The following is a 16,141-nucleotide window of genomic DNA, read 5'->3' as shown; positions in this document are numbered from 1 at the left end:
GCCCTGGGTGGCACAAAGAGTTAAGTGCTCGGCTATGAGCCAAAATGTTGGTGGTTCAAACCTACCCAAATGCTCCTTAGAAGACAGGTCTGGTGATCTGCTTCTGAAAGGTCACAGTCTTGAAAACCCTATCAGCACAGTTCTATTAGGCACACGTGGGGTCATCATGAGTTGACTTGACAGCAACTAACAGGCATGTGAGCTTCCCAAGGGCAGTGTCTTTGGCTGTCCTGTTCACTGGTGACTAGAAGAGTTTATCTGGTCTAGTGGATGTTGCTTATGACCTGGGTTTTAAGAGGCAATGGGCTGGAGGCCTCAGCAGAACCCTGATGCTGTTTCTTCCTGTGCCCGGCCAGGTCCTGCAGATCTGCCCCAAGGACATGAGAGCTGACATCTGCGTGCACCTGAACCGCAAGGTATTCAAGGAACACCCAGCCTTCCGGCTGGCCAGCGACGGCTGCCTGCGTGCACTGGCCATGGAGTTCCAGACTGTGCACTGTGCCCCGGGGGATCTTATCTACCATGCAGGCGAGAGCGTCGACAGCCTCTGCTTTGTGGTCTCTGGCTCCCTGGAGGTGATCCAGGACGATGAGGTGGTGGCCATCTTAGGTAGGTGTTGCCTTTGCTGGAAACCTTTGATGCCTGGGGTTGGCTTAGCTACTGGGCAGCTCAATGCCACTGCCGCCGTCAACCAGAGATTGCTCTGTGTGGTAAGGCCAATTGTTAGCATTAATCCAGCTATCTGACAAACACATATTTCAGTGCCTATATTTGAGTGCCTGTTTGAGGCAAATCATTTTTGGAGGCCCCTGGGGTGTTTCAGTGACAAAAATGGGTTTTGTCCTCAAGGGGCTCCCGGCCTACAGAGAGAGGTGAACAGTTAAGCAGATAATTGCAATACAGTGAGTACAGTGGTATCTAACCCAGTGTTCAAGTGTCAGGAAAGCTTCCTGAAAGAAATGACACCTAAGATGAAATTTAAAAGTTGAGAGTGAGTTAGTGTAAAGAGAAGGGAAGAATGAATATTCTAAGTAGATGGGAAAGCAAGTGTGAAGCCCTGTGGCGGGGAGCGGGGGCAAGGGGGAGTGCAATACAGTTCATTTGAGGAACTGCAAGTAATTCAATGTGGCTGGAGCACACAGAATAAGAAGGGACATCATGGCAGATGAGGTTGGTGAGGGAGCTAAGCACGAGGCAGATCATGGCAGGCTCTGTCAGCCAGGTGAAGGGGCTTTGATTTTAGTTGGGGGAGTCAATGAAGGGTTAAAGCAGAGGAGAGTTATGACCAGATTTTAGAAAGCTGACTAGAGTTGCAGCTTGGAGAGTGGGTTGAAGGGGAAAGGCTGGGGCAGGGAGAAAAGTTTGGAGACATGTTATCTAGGTGTAAGTTAATGATGGCCTTAACTAACATGGTGGTGAGCAGATGGAGAGAGGCAGATGGAGTGAAGATATTTAAAAAATAGAATCGACAGAACCTGGTGACAGATTTGCTATGGGGGAAGAGGGAGCAGTCAAGGAGGACTGCAAGATTTCTCACTTGGATAATGGGGAGGTGGTGGGCCATTCACTGTAACAGGGGACACAGGAGGAGGAGCAGGGACAGGGCCATTGCGGGACATGTTGACATTTGAGATGTTGAGCATCAGTGGCCTTTGAGAGATTCATCTGATTGGCTGAGGTAACTCCACAACAGCTCTTTATTGGGACAGGTCCACCGCTTGAAGGGTAGACAGCCATAAAAACAGACACCATTTATGGGTCATATATTCTGTGCCAGGCGTTTTACATACAAATTCTCATTTAATCCTTTACAGCAACCCTATGCGTTGGTTTTACTCTTTGCATTTTGTAGATGAAACAATTAAAGCTCAGAGAAGTTAAGGGAATTTTCCAAAACATCACGGCTGACGAAGTCCATGGAGCCATCATCCTGGAATACCTCTGACTCCAAAACCTCTGTTCTCATATGTTTTGCAATACTGCAGTCTAAATGATAATGTATTTTGCTGACATTAAGTTTCAAGCACTGCAAGACATTTTAGATATAAGTTTTCTCATTTACATGTGATTTTACAGGAAACTGAGGTAGGGAGAGATTAAATTACACGGAAGTTGTAACTTAAATTGAAACCTAAGTAAACACACGTTGCTATTAGCTGTTGTTGAGTTGCCGCAGACTTGTGGTTGACCCCACGCTCAGTGAGATCAAACCGTTGTGATCAATAGGGTTTCACTGGCTGATTTTAGGAAGCAGACCACTAGGACTTTCTTCCAACTATCATATTCTGGAAGCTCCACAGAAACCTCTTTAGCATCATAGCAACACGTAAGCTTCCACGGATAGATGGGTGGTGGCTGCACATAAGGTGCATTGGCCAGGAATCAAATTCAGGCCTCCCACATGGAAAGTGAGAATTTTACCACTGAAACGCTAATGTCCCCAGTAGATACATAAAAATAATAATAATAATAATACATAGATAGTATTCAAAAAGAAAAAAATGCCCAAACTTTGTTCCTGCTTTACTTTTGAGTGCACAAGATAGCTCCCTTCTTGCTTATCTGACCCCAAGCCAACTTATCCACTTGAATTCATTCTGTTCAGGTCAAATATATAGGACTTATATTCCTTCACATGTGCTCACAGGTGGTCAGAGGGAGATGCGGATAGAGATGGGGTAGGGGATGGAGGCTGAAACCATTTGGTAAAATAAGTGTTCTGGATTCTGTGGTATCCACTGAACTCTGCGGACCAATTATTCTGTTCTTTGCCTTCCCCATCCACAGGGAAGTGATATTTGACTGTTTAAGGAACAGACACATGAAGGTCAAAGCCATTGCTTTAGTGTATCTGAAAGGAAAGGGTATTTTATTTCTACCTTTAATACTCATCAGTGTCCTTCAGAAAGAGGGCTTTCCATTGAATGTTTGCCTGGGTGAGAAGAGTGACTAGTGACCAGTAAGTCTTCTTTATATTTGAATTTGAATGGGCTCTGGTATAGAGTATGAGATTTGAGTTGTCTTTCCCCCATCTTCCCACTGATAACTCACCTTTCCAAGGAGTCTAACCTAGGAACCAGCACCGCCACCTGTCCATGTCCACACACAGGACATCCTTAATGACCTGCCTTAAACGGCTGAGCTATTAGGAGCTTGGTTTGGACACCTAGACTCAGGCTGGAGGTCTGACAGAGTTAAAGAGTGCTGAGGAGGGCAAACAGCCACTTTGAAGCCTCTTCTCATTTCCCATCAGCTTGTGCTTCCTGGAGGCAGCAACCAGGGCTTCAGTCATTGCTGATTTACTTGGTCAATTGGCTGCTTCTCCAGATCTAGCCCTCTGCCTCGGACACTCTTGGGCATCCTGCCTACACCAGCTATCGATGGGAGCAGGACCTTGGAAATAGCTCAGCAGCTTCTAATTCAAAGTGGTTGCTGCTCTCAAGCTGTAGATACTGAAGAAGGCATCTCCTTTGTGTCTCTAGGAAACAAGCTAGGCCCAAAAAGTAGGCCCAAACTCAGTTTCCTAAAAAGCCTGTCACATTTCAAGAAGCTCTTACTCTATATAAGGATGAGACAAGTCCTTGGAGTCAATCTGAGCTCTGAGTCAAAAGGCATTATAGATTCCAAGCTATTTTCTGTCTGAAAGCTTAAGTTCAGAGTTTTGTTATTGTTGTTTTTCTCTAATATTGTTTGCTCCATGATCTGAAATCAGTTTGTCCTTGCAAAGGGGGCTCAAGCATCAAGTGGCTGTTAGAACTAGATCTTTATTGCCCTTTGAAACCCGTCATTTCAATCAATCAAGATTTACTGAGTTCCTACCATCTGCCAGACACTGTCATAGGAATGGGGATATAGGCATGGGCCTAAACACTATCCCTGCTTTCAAGGAGCTTCTGCCAGTGGAGGAGACTGGCATTAAAATGGCAACAATCACACCCCATGCTAAGTGTTGACATAGAGAGACTGGAGGTACTACAGGAAGATCATTTATTTGGAGGATTAGTGAGCAGCTACTGTGTATCTGGGGACAGTGGTGGTTCAGTGGTAGAATTCTTGCCTTTCATGTGGGAGACCTAGGTTGGAGTCTCAGCTAATACACCTCATGTGCAGCCACCACCTGTCTGCCAGCAGAGGCCTGTGTGTTGCTATGATGCAAAACAGGTTTCAGCAAAGCTTCCAGATTAAGATGGACTAAAGGAAGATCAGGTGATCTGCTTCTGAAAATCAGCCAGTGAAAGCCCTATGGATCACATGAAATATGTAGGATAGACAAGTGTATAGAGATCAAAGTTTATTAGTGGTTACCAGGGGTGAATGAGAGGGAGCGAGGAGGGAGGGCACAATACTTAGGGAACACCAAGCTTATGTTAATGGTGATGGAAAAATTCGGAAACTATTAATGGTGATGATTGAAATCACGATGAATGTAACCAATGTCACTGAACTGCATATGTGAAGAATATAGAAACGGTAAATGTTTTGTTACCTATAAATTTACCAACATTAAAAAAAAAAAAAAAAAGCTAAACAAAACCAATGGATCACAACAGTCCAATCCCTAACCTATCATGGGGATGGTGAAGGTACAGGACCGGGCAGCATTTCATTTCATTGTGCATGAGGTTGCCATGAGTTAGGGGCCGACTCAGTGGCGTCCAACAACAGTAATGACAACACCACTGTGTATCCAGTGCTCCAGTGAGGAAGGAGACTATCCAGGGAGTCCTTACTTAGTATAAAGCAGGAAGCTATAGAAAAAACTCAGAGCTTATCTATCTCATTCCTTTGCTCACTTGTCTCTTATTAATAGTTCACTCATTTGTATTCTGCCTTCTGCTAATTGGCTTTCTCCTTCCAGTTCTTGTATTCCAGCCCCTTTCTCTGTTTAATTTTAGCACAGACTCCAAGAATGAGGAAAAAGGTCAGTACTCATAGCTGGATGTGTTTAGTAATTGTAAAAAATAGAACTCTTTCTAATGAGAGTCCTCTAGAACTGTGTTTTTCAAACTTTCTTGACTATAACCCATATACAAAATACATATTATGTTGCAAACTAATATACACACATGCACACACAGTTATACATAAAATTGGATGTTTACTCTTGTTACATGAAATGCAACCTGATATTTTCTATTAGATCCTATTCTCTTCCACTAAAAAATAAAATGACAGTGAATCAGTAGTTTGTTTCTTTTAAGTACTGAGTTGTATTCCATGGTATGGATATACCACAGTCCCACTGTGTAACCACCATTTCACATTCTCACTATCAATGTATGCGGTGCAATGAATTGCTTAATATGGCCCTTCTAGCCATAGTCTGATTCACTGCAGTGTAATGAATTACTTAATACGGCCGTTCTAGTCATGCTCTTCACGGCTGACACACAATGACTGAGTGGGACTAGGCAAATACGGTATATGGAATCTGTGATGATTGTGGCTGATTTATTTCACTCAGCATAATGTTTCCAAGGTTCACCCATATGGAGCATGTATCAGGACTTCATTATCTTTATGCTTGAGTAATATTTCCTTGTAGGTATACACCACATTTTATTTATCCATTCACCTGTTCATGGACATTTCAGCTGTTACTAAATTTGGGCTATTGTGAATAGTGCTGCAGTGAACATTGGTGTACAAGCATCTGTTTATGACCCTGCTTTCAATTCTTTTGGGTATATACCTATGTGTAGAATTGCAGGATCATATGGTAAATCTACGTTTAATTTTCTGAGGAATCACCAAACTGTTTTCTGCAGCTGCTATAAGATTTTACAATTCCACCAGCATTGGATGAGGGTTCCAATTTCTCCATATTCTCACCAATAATACGGAAGTCTTATTGGTCAGGCTGCATCAAGCAGTGAAAAAACCCTGGACCGCTGCATCAAGCAGTGAAAGAACCCTGGACCAGGAGATGGAGGCTTAACTGTGGCCCTTGTTCTGCATTGACTCCCTGCAGGAATCACACAACTGGATAAGTATCTTTGAAGGCCTTCTGTGGGTTCTGCTGAGGCCGTCACACTGCATCATTTGAATGATTACACATCTCTTTCTCTCTATGAGCCTGAGCTTCTTTGATTCCAGTTCTGGAGCATCCAGCACATTCCAGGGCCCAGCACAAGGAGGGCGCCAGGGGCTGTTTGTTCAATTGAATTGAACCGAAAGACAGGCAGAGCCTGGGTCATGAAGGGCCAGAGTAAAGGTCTAGACTTTACTTTGTAGGGATGAAGGGTCCAGAGAGAATTTTAAACAATGAATGACATGAAGATTTGGGTTCCACAATACAGAGGCAGGAGGTTAGCTAGGAGGTTAGCTGGTGAGGCCCCGAGTAAGGTGGTAGAAAGGATATGGGGAAGAAAAGCCAGAGTCCAGAGATATCAAGGGAGGAAGAAGCCCCAGAATGTGGGCGATGAGGGAGACAGAATAGTTTCTAGCCATGACTGGATAGACAGTAGGATCAGAGAAGGAGGGAAAGGAGGAGAAGGAAGAAGAGGAAAAATGAGGGATTTGTTCTGTTGAGTTTGCAGTGTCTTTTTGTAACAAATCTAGGCGTGGCTGTCAACATGGCTCTTCTTGACATAAGGACGGGCCAGAACCTGTTCAAGGAGGAGAAGTAGCCTTGGGGAAGGGGATTGAGGAAGCTGGGCAGGCCCTGGCCCATGTGGTACAGATTGTCTCAGTTAACTTTTATTCTTGCAGTCTCTTTTGATTGTGTCAGGGTTTATGGGTACCTGCTCCTTAAATGTACAGGTAAAGGTTTAAATGCTTGTTTGCAGGTGAAGTCTGTCTTCTTGTTCTTTTTTTTTTTTAATGGAACACCTTTTTCTCCCAGTTCATAATTTTGAAGCCATTCGTCTTTCCTTAGATAGTTAGCTTCTTTCAGTACCTTGACCTTGGTTGGATATTAGTGCAGCATCTGTTTGTTTAGAAACTACCACAGCAGATTATTTGAGGGTGGTGCAGAGAAAATCTTTGTCTTGGAGGAAATTTCTCTCCCATTTTGGGAGACAAATGCATGATTAGTGACAGTAAGTATCACAGGTTCTTCTTTCTATAGACTTCCTGGAGTGAGCAGGAGAGTGTTCATGGAAGAAGTAAAATGTGAACTGGGCTCTGGAGTTTGATAGGCTGGGCCTTGAAGCAGGAAGAACAACTTGAGCATCTAGAGGTATTAGAGGTAGGAATGCATGTGGCACATTCAGGGATCGGTGTGAGTAGGGCATTCTGAGTAGACTTTACATTTGGGTCATGGTTCTTAACTTTAGTGAGCATTATGTCTTAATTGCCTAGTGCTGCTACAACAGAAATGCCACAAGTGGATGGCTTTAACAAAGGGAAATTTATTCTTTCACAGTTTAGGGGGCTAGAAGTCTGAATTCAGGGCGCCAGCTCCAGGGGAAAGCTTTCTTTCTCTGTTGGATCTGGGAGAGGGTCCTTGTCATCAGTCTTCCCCTGGGTCTAGGAGTTTCTCTGCATAGGGACCCCATGTCCAAAGGGCACACTTCTCTCCTGGGTCTTCTTTCTTGGTGATATGAGGTCTCTTTCCTCTCTACTTGCTTCTCTCTTTTATGTTTCAAAAGAGATTGACTGAAGATCCAGCCTAATCCTATATATTGGGTCCTGCCTCATTAACATAACTGCCCCTAATCCTGCCTCATTAACATTATAGAGGTTAGGATTTACAACACATAGGCTTACCAGATCACAAAAGTAAGGACCACCATACAATACTGGGAATCATGGCCTGGTCAAGTTAACATACATTTTTAGAAGGTACAGTTCAATCCACAACAGCATATAACTCACCTGGAAAGCTTTTTCACAATGCAGATGACCAGGCTGCTTCCCCACAGATTCTGATTCTGGAGCTCTAGGTTGGAGCCTGGAAATGTGCACTATTTAACAAACCTCCAAAGTGATTCTGATGCAGGGGGTTGGAGGACTACACTTGGTGAAACATAGCTTTAGGCAGTCACCATTTAATGGTTTTGTGGAATGGGGTAAGATGATGAATGGCAGGGAAGCACAGGTAGGGGGGCCTTTAATTACATTAGCTTAATGTTCAATTTTCAACTTTCTGATATGCCAAAATAGTAATGCCATGGGAATAAACTTGCTAGTACTCTGAATACAAGATGATGAAGCTCTAACCTTGGGTGGTGGCTCTGTAGAGTAGAAGTTAGGATTTGGGCAGATGAGGTATGGAATCCAGATAGAAAGGTGTAAGCCAAGACTTGGAGAAGGAAAGGGTGGGATGTGTTTTTTAACCACAAGACCAGTGTTTGAGGTGGAGCTGTGACCCCTGAGAGGAGTAGAGGGGACATGGCACTGGAGAAGCAGACGTATAAGCATGAGAACTAGGCAATATGGAGCCACTGAAGGTGGTGAGTAAACTATGACGTTAGAGCTGTGATTTGTGAAGATTAAATAATTACACGTAGAAACACAGACTATGTCTTATGGTAGAGTCCCAAGATATTAAGGTGCAGGCATAGAAATGCAGACAGGTTTGGGGTTTCCAGTTAAAATACAGGATGAAGTTGGGTGAAGTTAAATTTGAATTTCATTTAAACAATGAATAATTTTCAGCATATTTCCCAAATATTGCATGGGACATACTTATACTGACAATATTATTAATCTGAAATTCAAATCTAACTACACATCCTGTGTTTTTATTTGTTAAATCTGACAACCCTAGACTGGAGGGAGAGGAGGAGGAGACATTCAGAAAGGAGAATCTCTAAGGTTGTCAATAGTAGGAGATAGGGAGCAAACAGAGGGAAGTGAGAAAGGCAATTGTCATATCTGGGTGAGTGGGGAAATGGATGCATCAGCAATAGAAAAAGGTTAAGTCAAAAGGAAGAGTCTGTGGGAGAGAAAGGTGATGAGCTTGGTTTTGGCTTGTTGGATTTAAAGGCCAGTGGAGAATCCAAGTGTAGTATCCAGTAGTTACTCAGAAAGTTGGATCTGGAACTGGAAAGAGAAGCCTGGGCCCAAGACAAAGATTTAGGATTCAGAGGAAGGAATATGTAATTGAAAATAAAAATGACAGACACATAGAGAACATATGAATATTTTTCTGAATGATCACGTATTTCAGAGCACTTAAAAAGAAATGGGAGTGTAGTCATTCAGAATGCTCACAATGAATTTTAAATGATATTATAAATTCTTATGATAAGTAAAATACAATTTGAAATACAATATGATCTCAGCTATGTGGGGAAAAAATATTCAGAAATAAAAGCTCAAAAGCAGCTTCACTAACATGTTGTAGTGGGTATCTTTGGCTTGTGAAACTGTAGAAGATTTTAATTTTCTTCTTTTTATATTTTTTCTGGCTTAGAAGTCTTCTTTCAAGAAGCATATGCTACTTCCAAGATAAGAAAAAAACAAAAATTTTAAAATAGATCTTGAGAAATTCAGCTTCATTCCAAGAATTTGAGAGAATAACATTTTATTTTTCAAATAGAAGTCTTGACAGCATTTCTTTTGTTATTTACTGATTCAACCTAGAAAAAAATAATATTAATTTTCGTATTTACTACCCCGCTCCCCTCCCCCAACAGATCTTATAAAGGACAATGGGCTTGATAATGAGGACAAAATGGCTTATTTAACAAAGGTTTGGAGTCCCTGGGTGGTGCGAATAGTCAATATGCTGAGCTGCTAATGGAAAGGTTGGCTATTCGAGTCCATCCAGAGGTACCTTGGAAGAAAGGTCTGGTCATCTACTTTCAAAAAATCAGTCATTTGAGAGGCAGAGCCAAGATGGCAGAATAGACAGGTGCTTCCAGCGAGCCCTCTTTACAACAAATACCCAAAAAAACAAGTGAAATGAATATATTTATGACAAGCTAGGAGCCCTGAACATCTAAGGCAAGCTTAGAAAACGAACTGTGGTGCAGGGGAGGAAAAGACAGTTCAGAAGCAGAGAGGAGCTACCGGACCTGAATTACCAGAAGTCCTCAGGCACCATTCGCTGAGTGGAGGCGGCAGGCTGGTACTAGCATTTGGCCGCAGTCTTCTCAGGGAGAGGCGGCCAGCCACACAGCCTACTCACACTTCTGGAACCAGAGAAGAACGGCGCTCTCGGCAAAAGCTAAGTGCTTGTGTATATTTTACCGCTTCCCACCCCCGCTCCCAAGCTGGCTTCAGCACCTGACTTCCCTGGGCCTGAGATAGGCCCTGTTGAGTGCCTAGAGCCATCCTCCCAGCCATAGAGAAGGAATAAATTTGCAATTAGGGGAAAAGATAATTTGCCAGCTCCACTAACCGGGGGAGTTCAGGACTTTGAGTACCTTTCCCCTCTGCATGGACCTATGTGGGGCTATTTCAGGAGAATAGGCCTTTGTTGGCACACTCCAACCATTTCAGCTGTGCAGCAGAGAGGTGGGTGTTTGATGTTTGACATTGCTTTGCCTATTAAACAAGGTCCTCACCTACCCACATCAGGGGCCTAAGGACTGGTACCTCTACTTAGGTCACCCACCCACCTGCGACAGCGGTTCAAGGATAACTGGTACCTCTCAGTCCTTACAACCAAAAACATTGGGTGCCCACGGTCCATTTGCAGAATCTACCCACCTGTATGCTCTAGTGCAGAAAGACATGCTTTACTCAGAGACACATAGGGGATGATTCTCAGCCCCCTGCCTTGTTCAGAGTGTGACCCCCTGCTGCAACCAGATACCAGTACCTACGCCAATCACCCCTGCCCCTCTAAGACTGTAGGACAAAGCCTATACCACACACTTGATGACCAGCTACCTGGACACATGAGCTGAATTCATATAAGAAAAGTGAAGGTAATCCTAGACTGATATACCTGATAACAGCTCTAGCCATATAGGGACAGGGTATCAGAGCTCCAAAGGTGAAAATAATCAAGCTATCTCACTCAAGCAACCCATTTGGGCATATCATAACAAAACAAAGCAAAAAGCTATGACACAGTAAGCAAACATAAAATAAACTAATACAATAACTTATAGATGGCTCAGAGACAACAGTCAGTATCAAGCCACATAAAGAAACAGACCGTGACCGCCTCAACAAGCTCTCAAAACAAAGAGTCAAGGGATCTTCTGGATGGAAGTCCCTTCCTGGAATTACCAGATGCAGAATACAAAAGATTAACATACAGAACCCTTCAAGACATCAGGAAAGAAACGAGGCGATACGCATAACAAGCCAAGGAACGCAGAGGTAAAGCAACTGAAGGAATTAAAAAGATTATCCAGGAAAATAATGAAAAATTTAATAAGCTGGGAAAATCCATAGACAGACAGCAATCAGAAATTCAGAAGATTAACAATAAAATTACAGAAGTAGACAACTCAATAAAAAGTCAGAGAAGCAGATTTGAGCAAGTGGAAGGCAGAATTTCTGAACTTGAAGATAAAGCACTTGGCACTAATATATTTGAAGAAAAATCAGATAAAAGAATTTTTAAAAAATGAAGAAACCTTAAGAATCATGTGGGACTCTATCAAGAGAAATAACCTACGAGTGATTGGCGTACCAGAACAGGGAAGGATAACACAAAATACAGAGAAAATTGCTGAAGATTTGTTGGCAAAAAACTTCCCTGATATCATGAAAAATTAGAAGGTATATATCCAAGATGTTCATCAAATTCCACATAAGGTAAATGTTAAAAGAAAGTCACCAAGACATATTATAATCAAACTTGCCAAAACCAAAGATAAAGAGAGAATTTTAAGAGCAGCTAGGGATAAAAGAAAAATCATCTACAAAGGAGAGCCAATAAGAATAAGCTCGGACTACTCGGCAGAAACCATGCAGGCAAGAAGGAAATGGAATGACATATTTCAAAAAATGAAGGAAAATATTGCCAGCCAAGAATCATATATTCAGCAAAACTGTCTCTCAAATATGAAGGTGAAATTAGGACATTTCCAGATAAACAAAAGTTTAGGGAATTTGTAAAAACCAAACCAAAACTACAAGAAATACTAAAGGGGGTTCTTTGGTTAGAAAATCAATAATATCAAGTATCAACCTAAGACTAGAACACTGGGCACAGCAATCAGAGGGCAACCCAGAAAGAGAAATAAAAAAAAAAAAATCAAGATTAAAAAAAAAAATGCTTGAAACAGGGTAACAGCGATGTTATTAGGTAAAAGAAGACAACATTAAAACAATAAAAAGAGAATAAGAAATGTAGTCATAGATCATCCATATGGAGAGGAAGATAAAGCAATACAAAGAAATAAAAGTTAGGTTGAAATTTAGAAAAATAGGGGCAAATAATAAAGTAACCACAAAGGAGACAAACTATCCCACACATCAAAATAAAACATGTGAAAAAAATAGAGACTCAGCAGAAACAAAATCAACAACAACAAATATGAGGAAAGGACAATATATGAAGACAATCTACTCAGCACATAAAATTAAGTGGGAAAAAGAAACTGTCAACAACACACAAAAAAAGACATCAAAATGATAGCACTAAATTCATACCTATCCATAATTATGATGAATGTAAATGGACTAAATGCACCAATAAGAGACAGACAGTGGCAGAATGGATTAAAAAACACGATCCATCTATACGCTGCCTACAAGAGACACACCTTAGACTTAGAAACAAAAGCAAACTAAAACTCAAAGGACGGAAAAAAAACACATCAAGCAAACAACAATCAAAAAAGAGCAGGAGTGGCAATACTAATTTCTGACAAAATACGCTTTAATGTTAAATCCATCATAAAGGATAAGGAAGGACACTATGTAGTGATTAAAGGGACAATATACCAAGAAGATATAACCATATTAAATATTTATCCACCCAATGACAAGGCTGCAGAATACATAAAACAAACTCTATCAGCACTGAAAAGTGATCTCACAGCTCCACAATTATAGCAGGATACTTCAGCACACCGCTTTCGGTGAAGGACAGGATGTCCAGAAAGAAGCTCAATAAAGACAGGGAAGATCTAAATGCTACAATCAACCAACTTGACCTCATAGACATATACAGGACACTCCACCCAACAGCAACCAAGTATACTTTCTTTTCTAGTGCACATGGAACATTCTCTAGAATAGACCACATATTAGGTCATAAAGCAAGCCTTAGCAGAGTCCAAAACACTGAAATATTACAAAGCATCTTCTCTGACCGTAAGGCTGTAAAAGTAGAAATCAATAACAGAAAAAACAGGGAAAAGAAATTAAACACTTGGAAACTGAACAATACCGTGCTCAAAAAAGACTGGATTATAGAAGACATTAAGGATGGAATAAAGAAATTCATAGAATCCAATAAGAATGAAAACAGTTCCTATCAGAACCTTTGGGACACAGCAAAAGAAGTGCTCAGAGGTCAATTTATATCAATAAATGCACACATCCAAAAAGAAGAAAGGGCCAAAATCAAAGAATTATCCCTACAACTTGAACAAATAGAAAGTGAGCAATAAATGAAACCCTCAGGCAACAGAAAAAAACAAATAATAAAAGTTAGAGCAGAACTACATGAAATAGAAAATAGAAAAACAATTGAAAGAATTAACAAGACCAAAAGCTGGTTCTTTGAAAAAATCAACAAAATTGGTAAACCATTGGCCAAACTGACAAAAGAAAAACAGGAGAGGAAACAAATAACCTGAATAAGAAATGAGATGGGTGATATTACAACAGACCCAACTAAGATTAAAAGAATCATATCAGATTACTATGAAAAATTGTACTGTAACCAATTTGAAAACCTAGAAGAAATGGATGAATTCCTAGTAACGCACTACCTACTTAAACTAACACAAACAGAGGTAGAACAACTAAATAGACCCATAACAAAAGAGGAGATTGACAAGGTAATCAAAAAACTCCCAACAAAAAAAAAAGCCCTGGCCCAGACAGCTTAACTGCAGACTTCTATCAAACTTTCAGAGAAGAATTAACACCACTACTACTAAAGGTATTTCAGAGCATAAAAAAGGACAGAATACACCCGAACTCATTCTATGAAGCCACTATATCCATCATACCAAAACCAGGTAAAGACACCATAAAAAAAAGGAAAATTATAGACCTATATCCCTCATGAACTTAGATGCAAAAATCCTCAACAAAATTCTAGCCAATAGAGTTCAACAACATATCAAAAAATTAACTCATCCTGACGAAGTGGGATTCATACCAGGTATGCAGGGTTGGTTCAACATTAGAAAAACAATTAATGTAATCCATCATATAAATAAACAAAAGACAAGAACCACGTGATTTTATCAATTGATGAAGAAAAGGCATTTGACAAAGTTCAACACCCATTTATGACAAAAACTCTCAGCAAAATAGGAATAGAAGGAAAATTCCTCAACATAATAAAGGGCATTTATACAAAGCCAATTGCCAGCATCATCTTGAATGGAGAGAGCCTGAAAGCACTCCCCTTGACATCAGGAACCAGACAAGGATGCCCATTATCACCACTCTTATTCAACATTGTGCTGGAGGTCCTAGCCAAAGCAATTAGGCTAGACAAAGAAATAAAGGGCATCCAGATTGGTAAGGAAGAAGTAAAAGTATCTCTATTTGCAGGTGACATGATCTTAAACACAGAAAACCCTAAGGAATCCTCAAGAAAACTACTGAAACTAATGGAAGAGTTTGGCAGAATATCAGCATACGAGATCAACATAAAAAATCAGTTGGATTCCTCCACACCAACAAAAAGAACATCGAAGAGGAAATCACCAAATCAGTACCATTTACAGTAGCCCCCAAGAAGATAAAATACTTAGAAATAAATCTTATCAGAGATGTAAAAGACTTATACAAAGAAAACTACAGTACACTTCTGCAAGAAACCAAAAGAAACCTACATAAGTGAAAAAACATACCTTGCTCATCGACAGAAGACTTAACATTATAAAAATGTCTGTTCTACCAAAAGCAATTTATACATTTCATGCAATTCCAATCCAAATTCCAATGACATTTTTTAATGAGATGGAAAAACTAATCACCAAGTTCATATGGAAGGGAAAGAGGCCCTGGCATTACAGAAAAAGAAGAACAAAGTGGAGGGGGCCTTACTCTACCTGATTTTAGAACCTGTTATACCACCACATTTTTTTTTTTTTTTTTTTTTTTTTTTTATACCACACCACATTAGTCAAAACAGCCTCGTACTGGTACAACAACAGATACATAGACTAGTGGAACAGAATTGAGAAGCCAGACATAAATCCATCCACATATGAGCAGTTGATATTTGACAAAGGCCCCAAAATAGTTAGAAGGGGGAAAAGACAGTCTTTTTAGCAAATGGTGTTGGCATAACTGGATATCCACCTGCCAAGAAATGAAGCAAGACCCATACCTCACTCCATGCACAAAAATAAGCTCAAAGTGGATCAAAGACCAAATATAAAATCTAAAACGATAAAGATCATGGATGAAAAAATAGGGACAATGTTAGGAGCCCTAATACATGGCATAAACAGTATACAAAACATTACTAACAATGCAGAAGAAAAATGAGATAACTGGAAGCTCTTAAATTCAAACACCTATGCTCTTCCAAAGACTTTACCAAAAGAATAAAAAGACTACCTACAGACTGGGAAAAAGTTTTTAGTTATGACATTTCTGATCAGCACCTGATCTCTAAAATCTACATGATACTACAAATATGTGACTACAAAAAAGCAAATAACCCAATTAAAAAATGGGCAAAAGATACGAACAGACACTTCACTAAAGAAGACATTCAGGTAGCTAACAGATACATGAGGAAATGCTTATGATCAGTAGCCATTAAGAGAAACACAAATCAAGACTACAATGAGACTTCATCTCACTCCAACAAGGCTGGCATTAATCCAAAACACACAAAATAATAAATGTTGGAGAGGCTGTGGAGAGATTGGAACATTTATACACTGCTTGTGGGAATGTAAAATGGTACAACCACTTTGAAAATCGATTTGGCACTTCCTTAAAAAGCTAGAAATAGAACTACTATATGATCCAGCAATCCCACTCCTTGGAATTAGGCTAGACAATTAGGCTAGACAAAGAAATAAAGGGCATCCAGATTGGTAAGGAAGAAGTAAAACTATCTCTATTTGCAGATGACATGATCTTA

At 40.6% G+C, this 16,141-nt stretch overlaps 1 protein-coding gene across 3 annotated transcripts in view; it reads left to right on the top strand.

Annotated features, from left to right (window-relative positions):
• KCNH1 (potassium voltage-gated channel subfamily H member 1) overlaps positions 1-16,141 on the top strand; it is a 765,170-nt gene that overhangs the window by 576,971 nt on the left and 172,058 nt on the right. For all 3 annotated transcript variants that reach the window (XM_049858606.1, XM_049858609.1, XM_049858607.1), the window contains one exon: positions 357-609. In XM_049858606.1, the coding sequence (XP_049714563.1) occupies positions 357-609 (253 nt within the window). The remainder of the gene's footprint in view (positions 1-356; positions 610-16,141) is intronic.

This window comes from Elephas maximus, chromosome 18, assembly GCF_024166365.1.
Source record: "Elephas maximus indicus isolate mEleMax1 chromosome 18, mEleMax1 primary haplotype, whole genome shotgun sequence".
Lineage (NCBI taxonomy): Eukaryota > Metazoa > Chordata > Mammalia > Proboscidea > Elephantidae > Elephas > Elephas maximus.
Note: the sequence above shows the minus strand (reverse complement) of the source record. Positions and strands in the feature narration are given on the sequence as shown.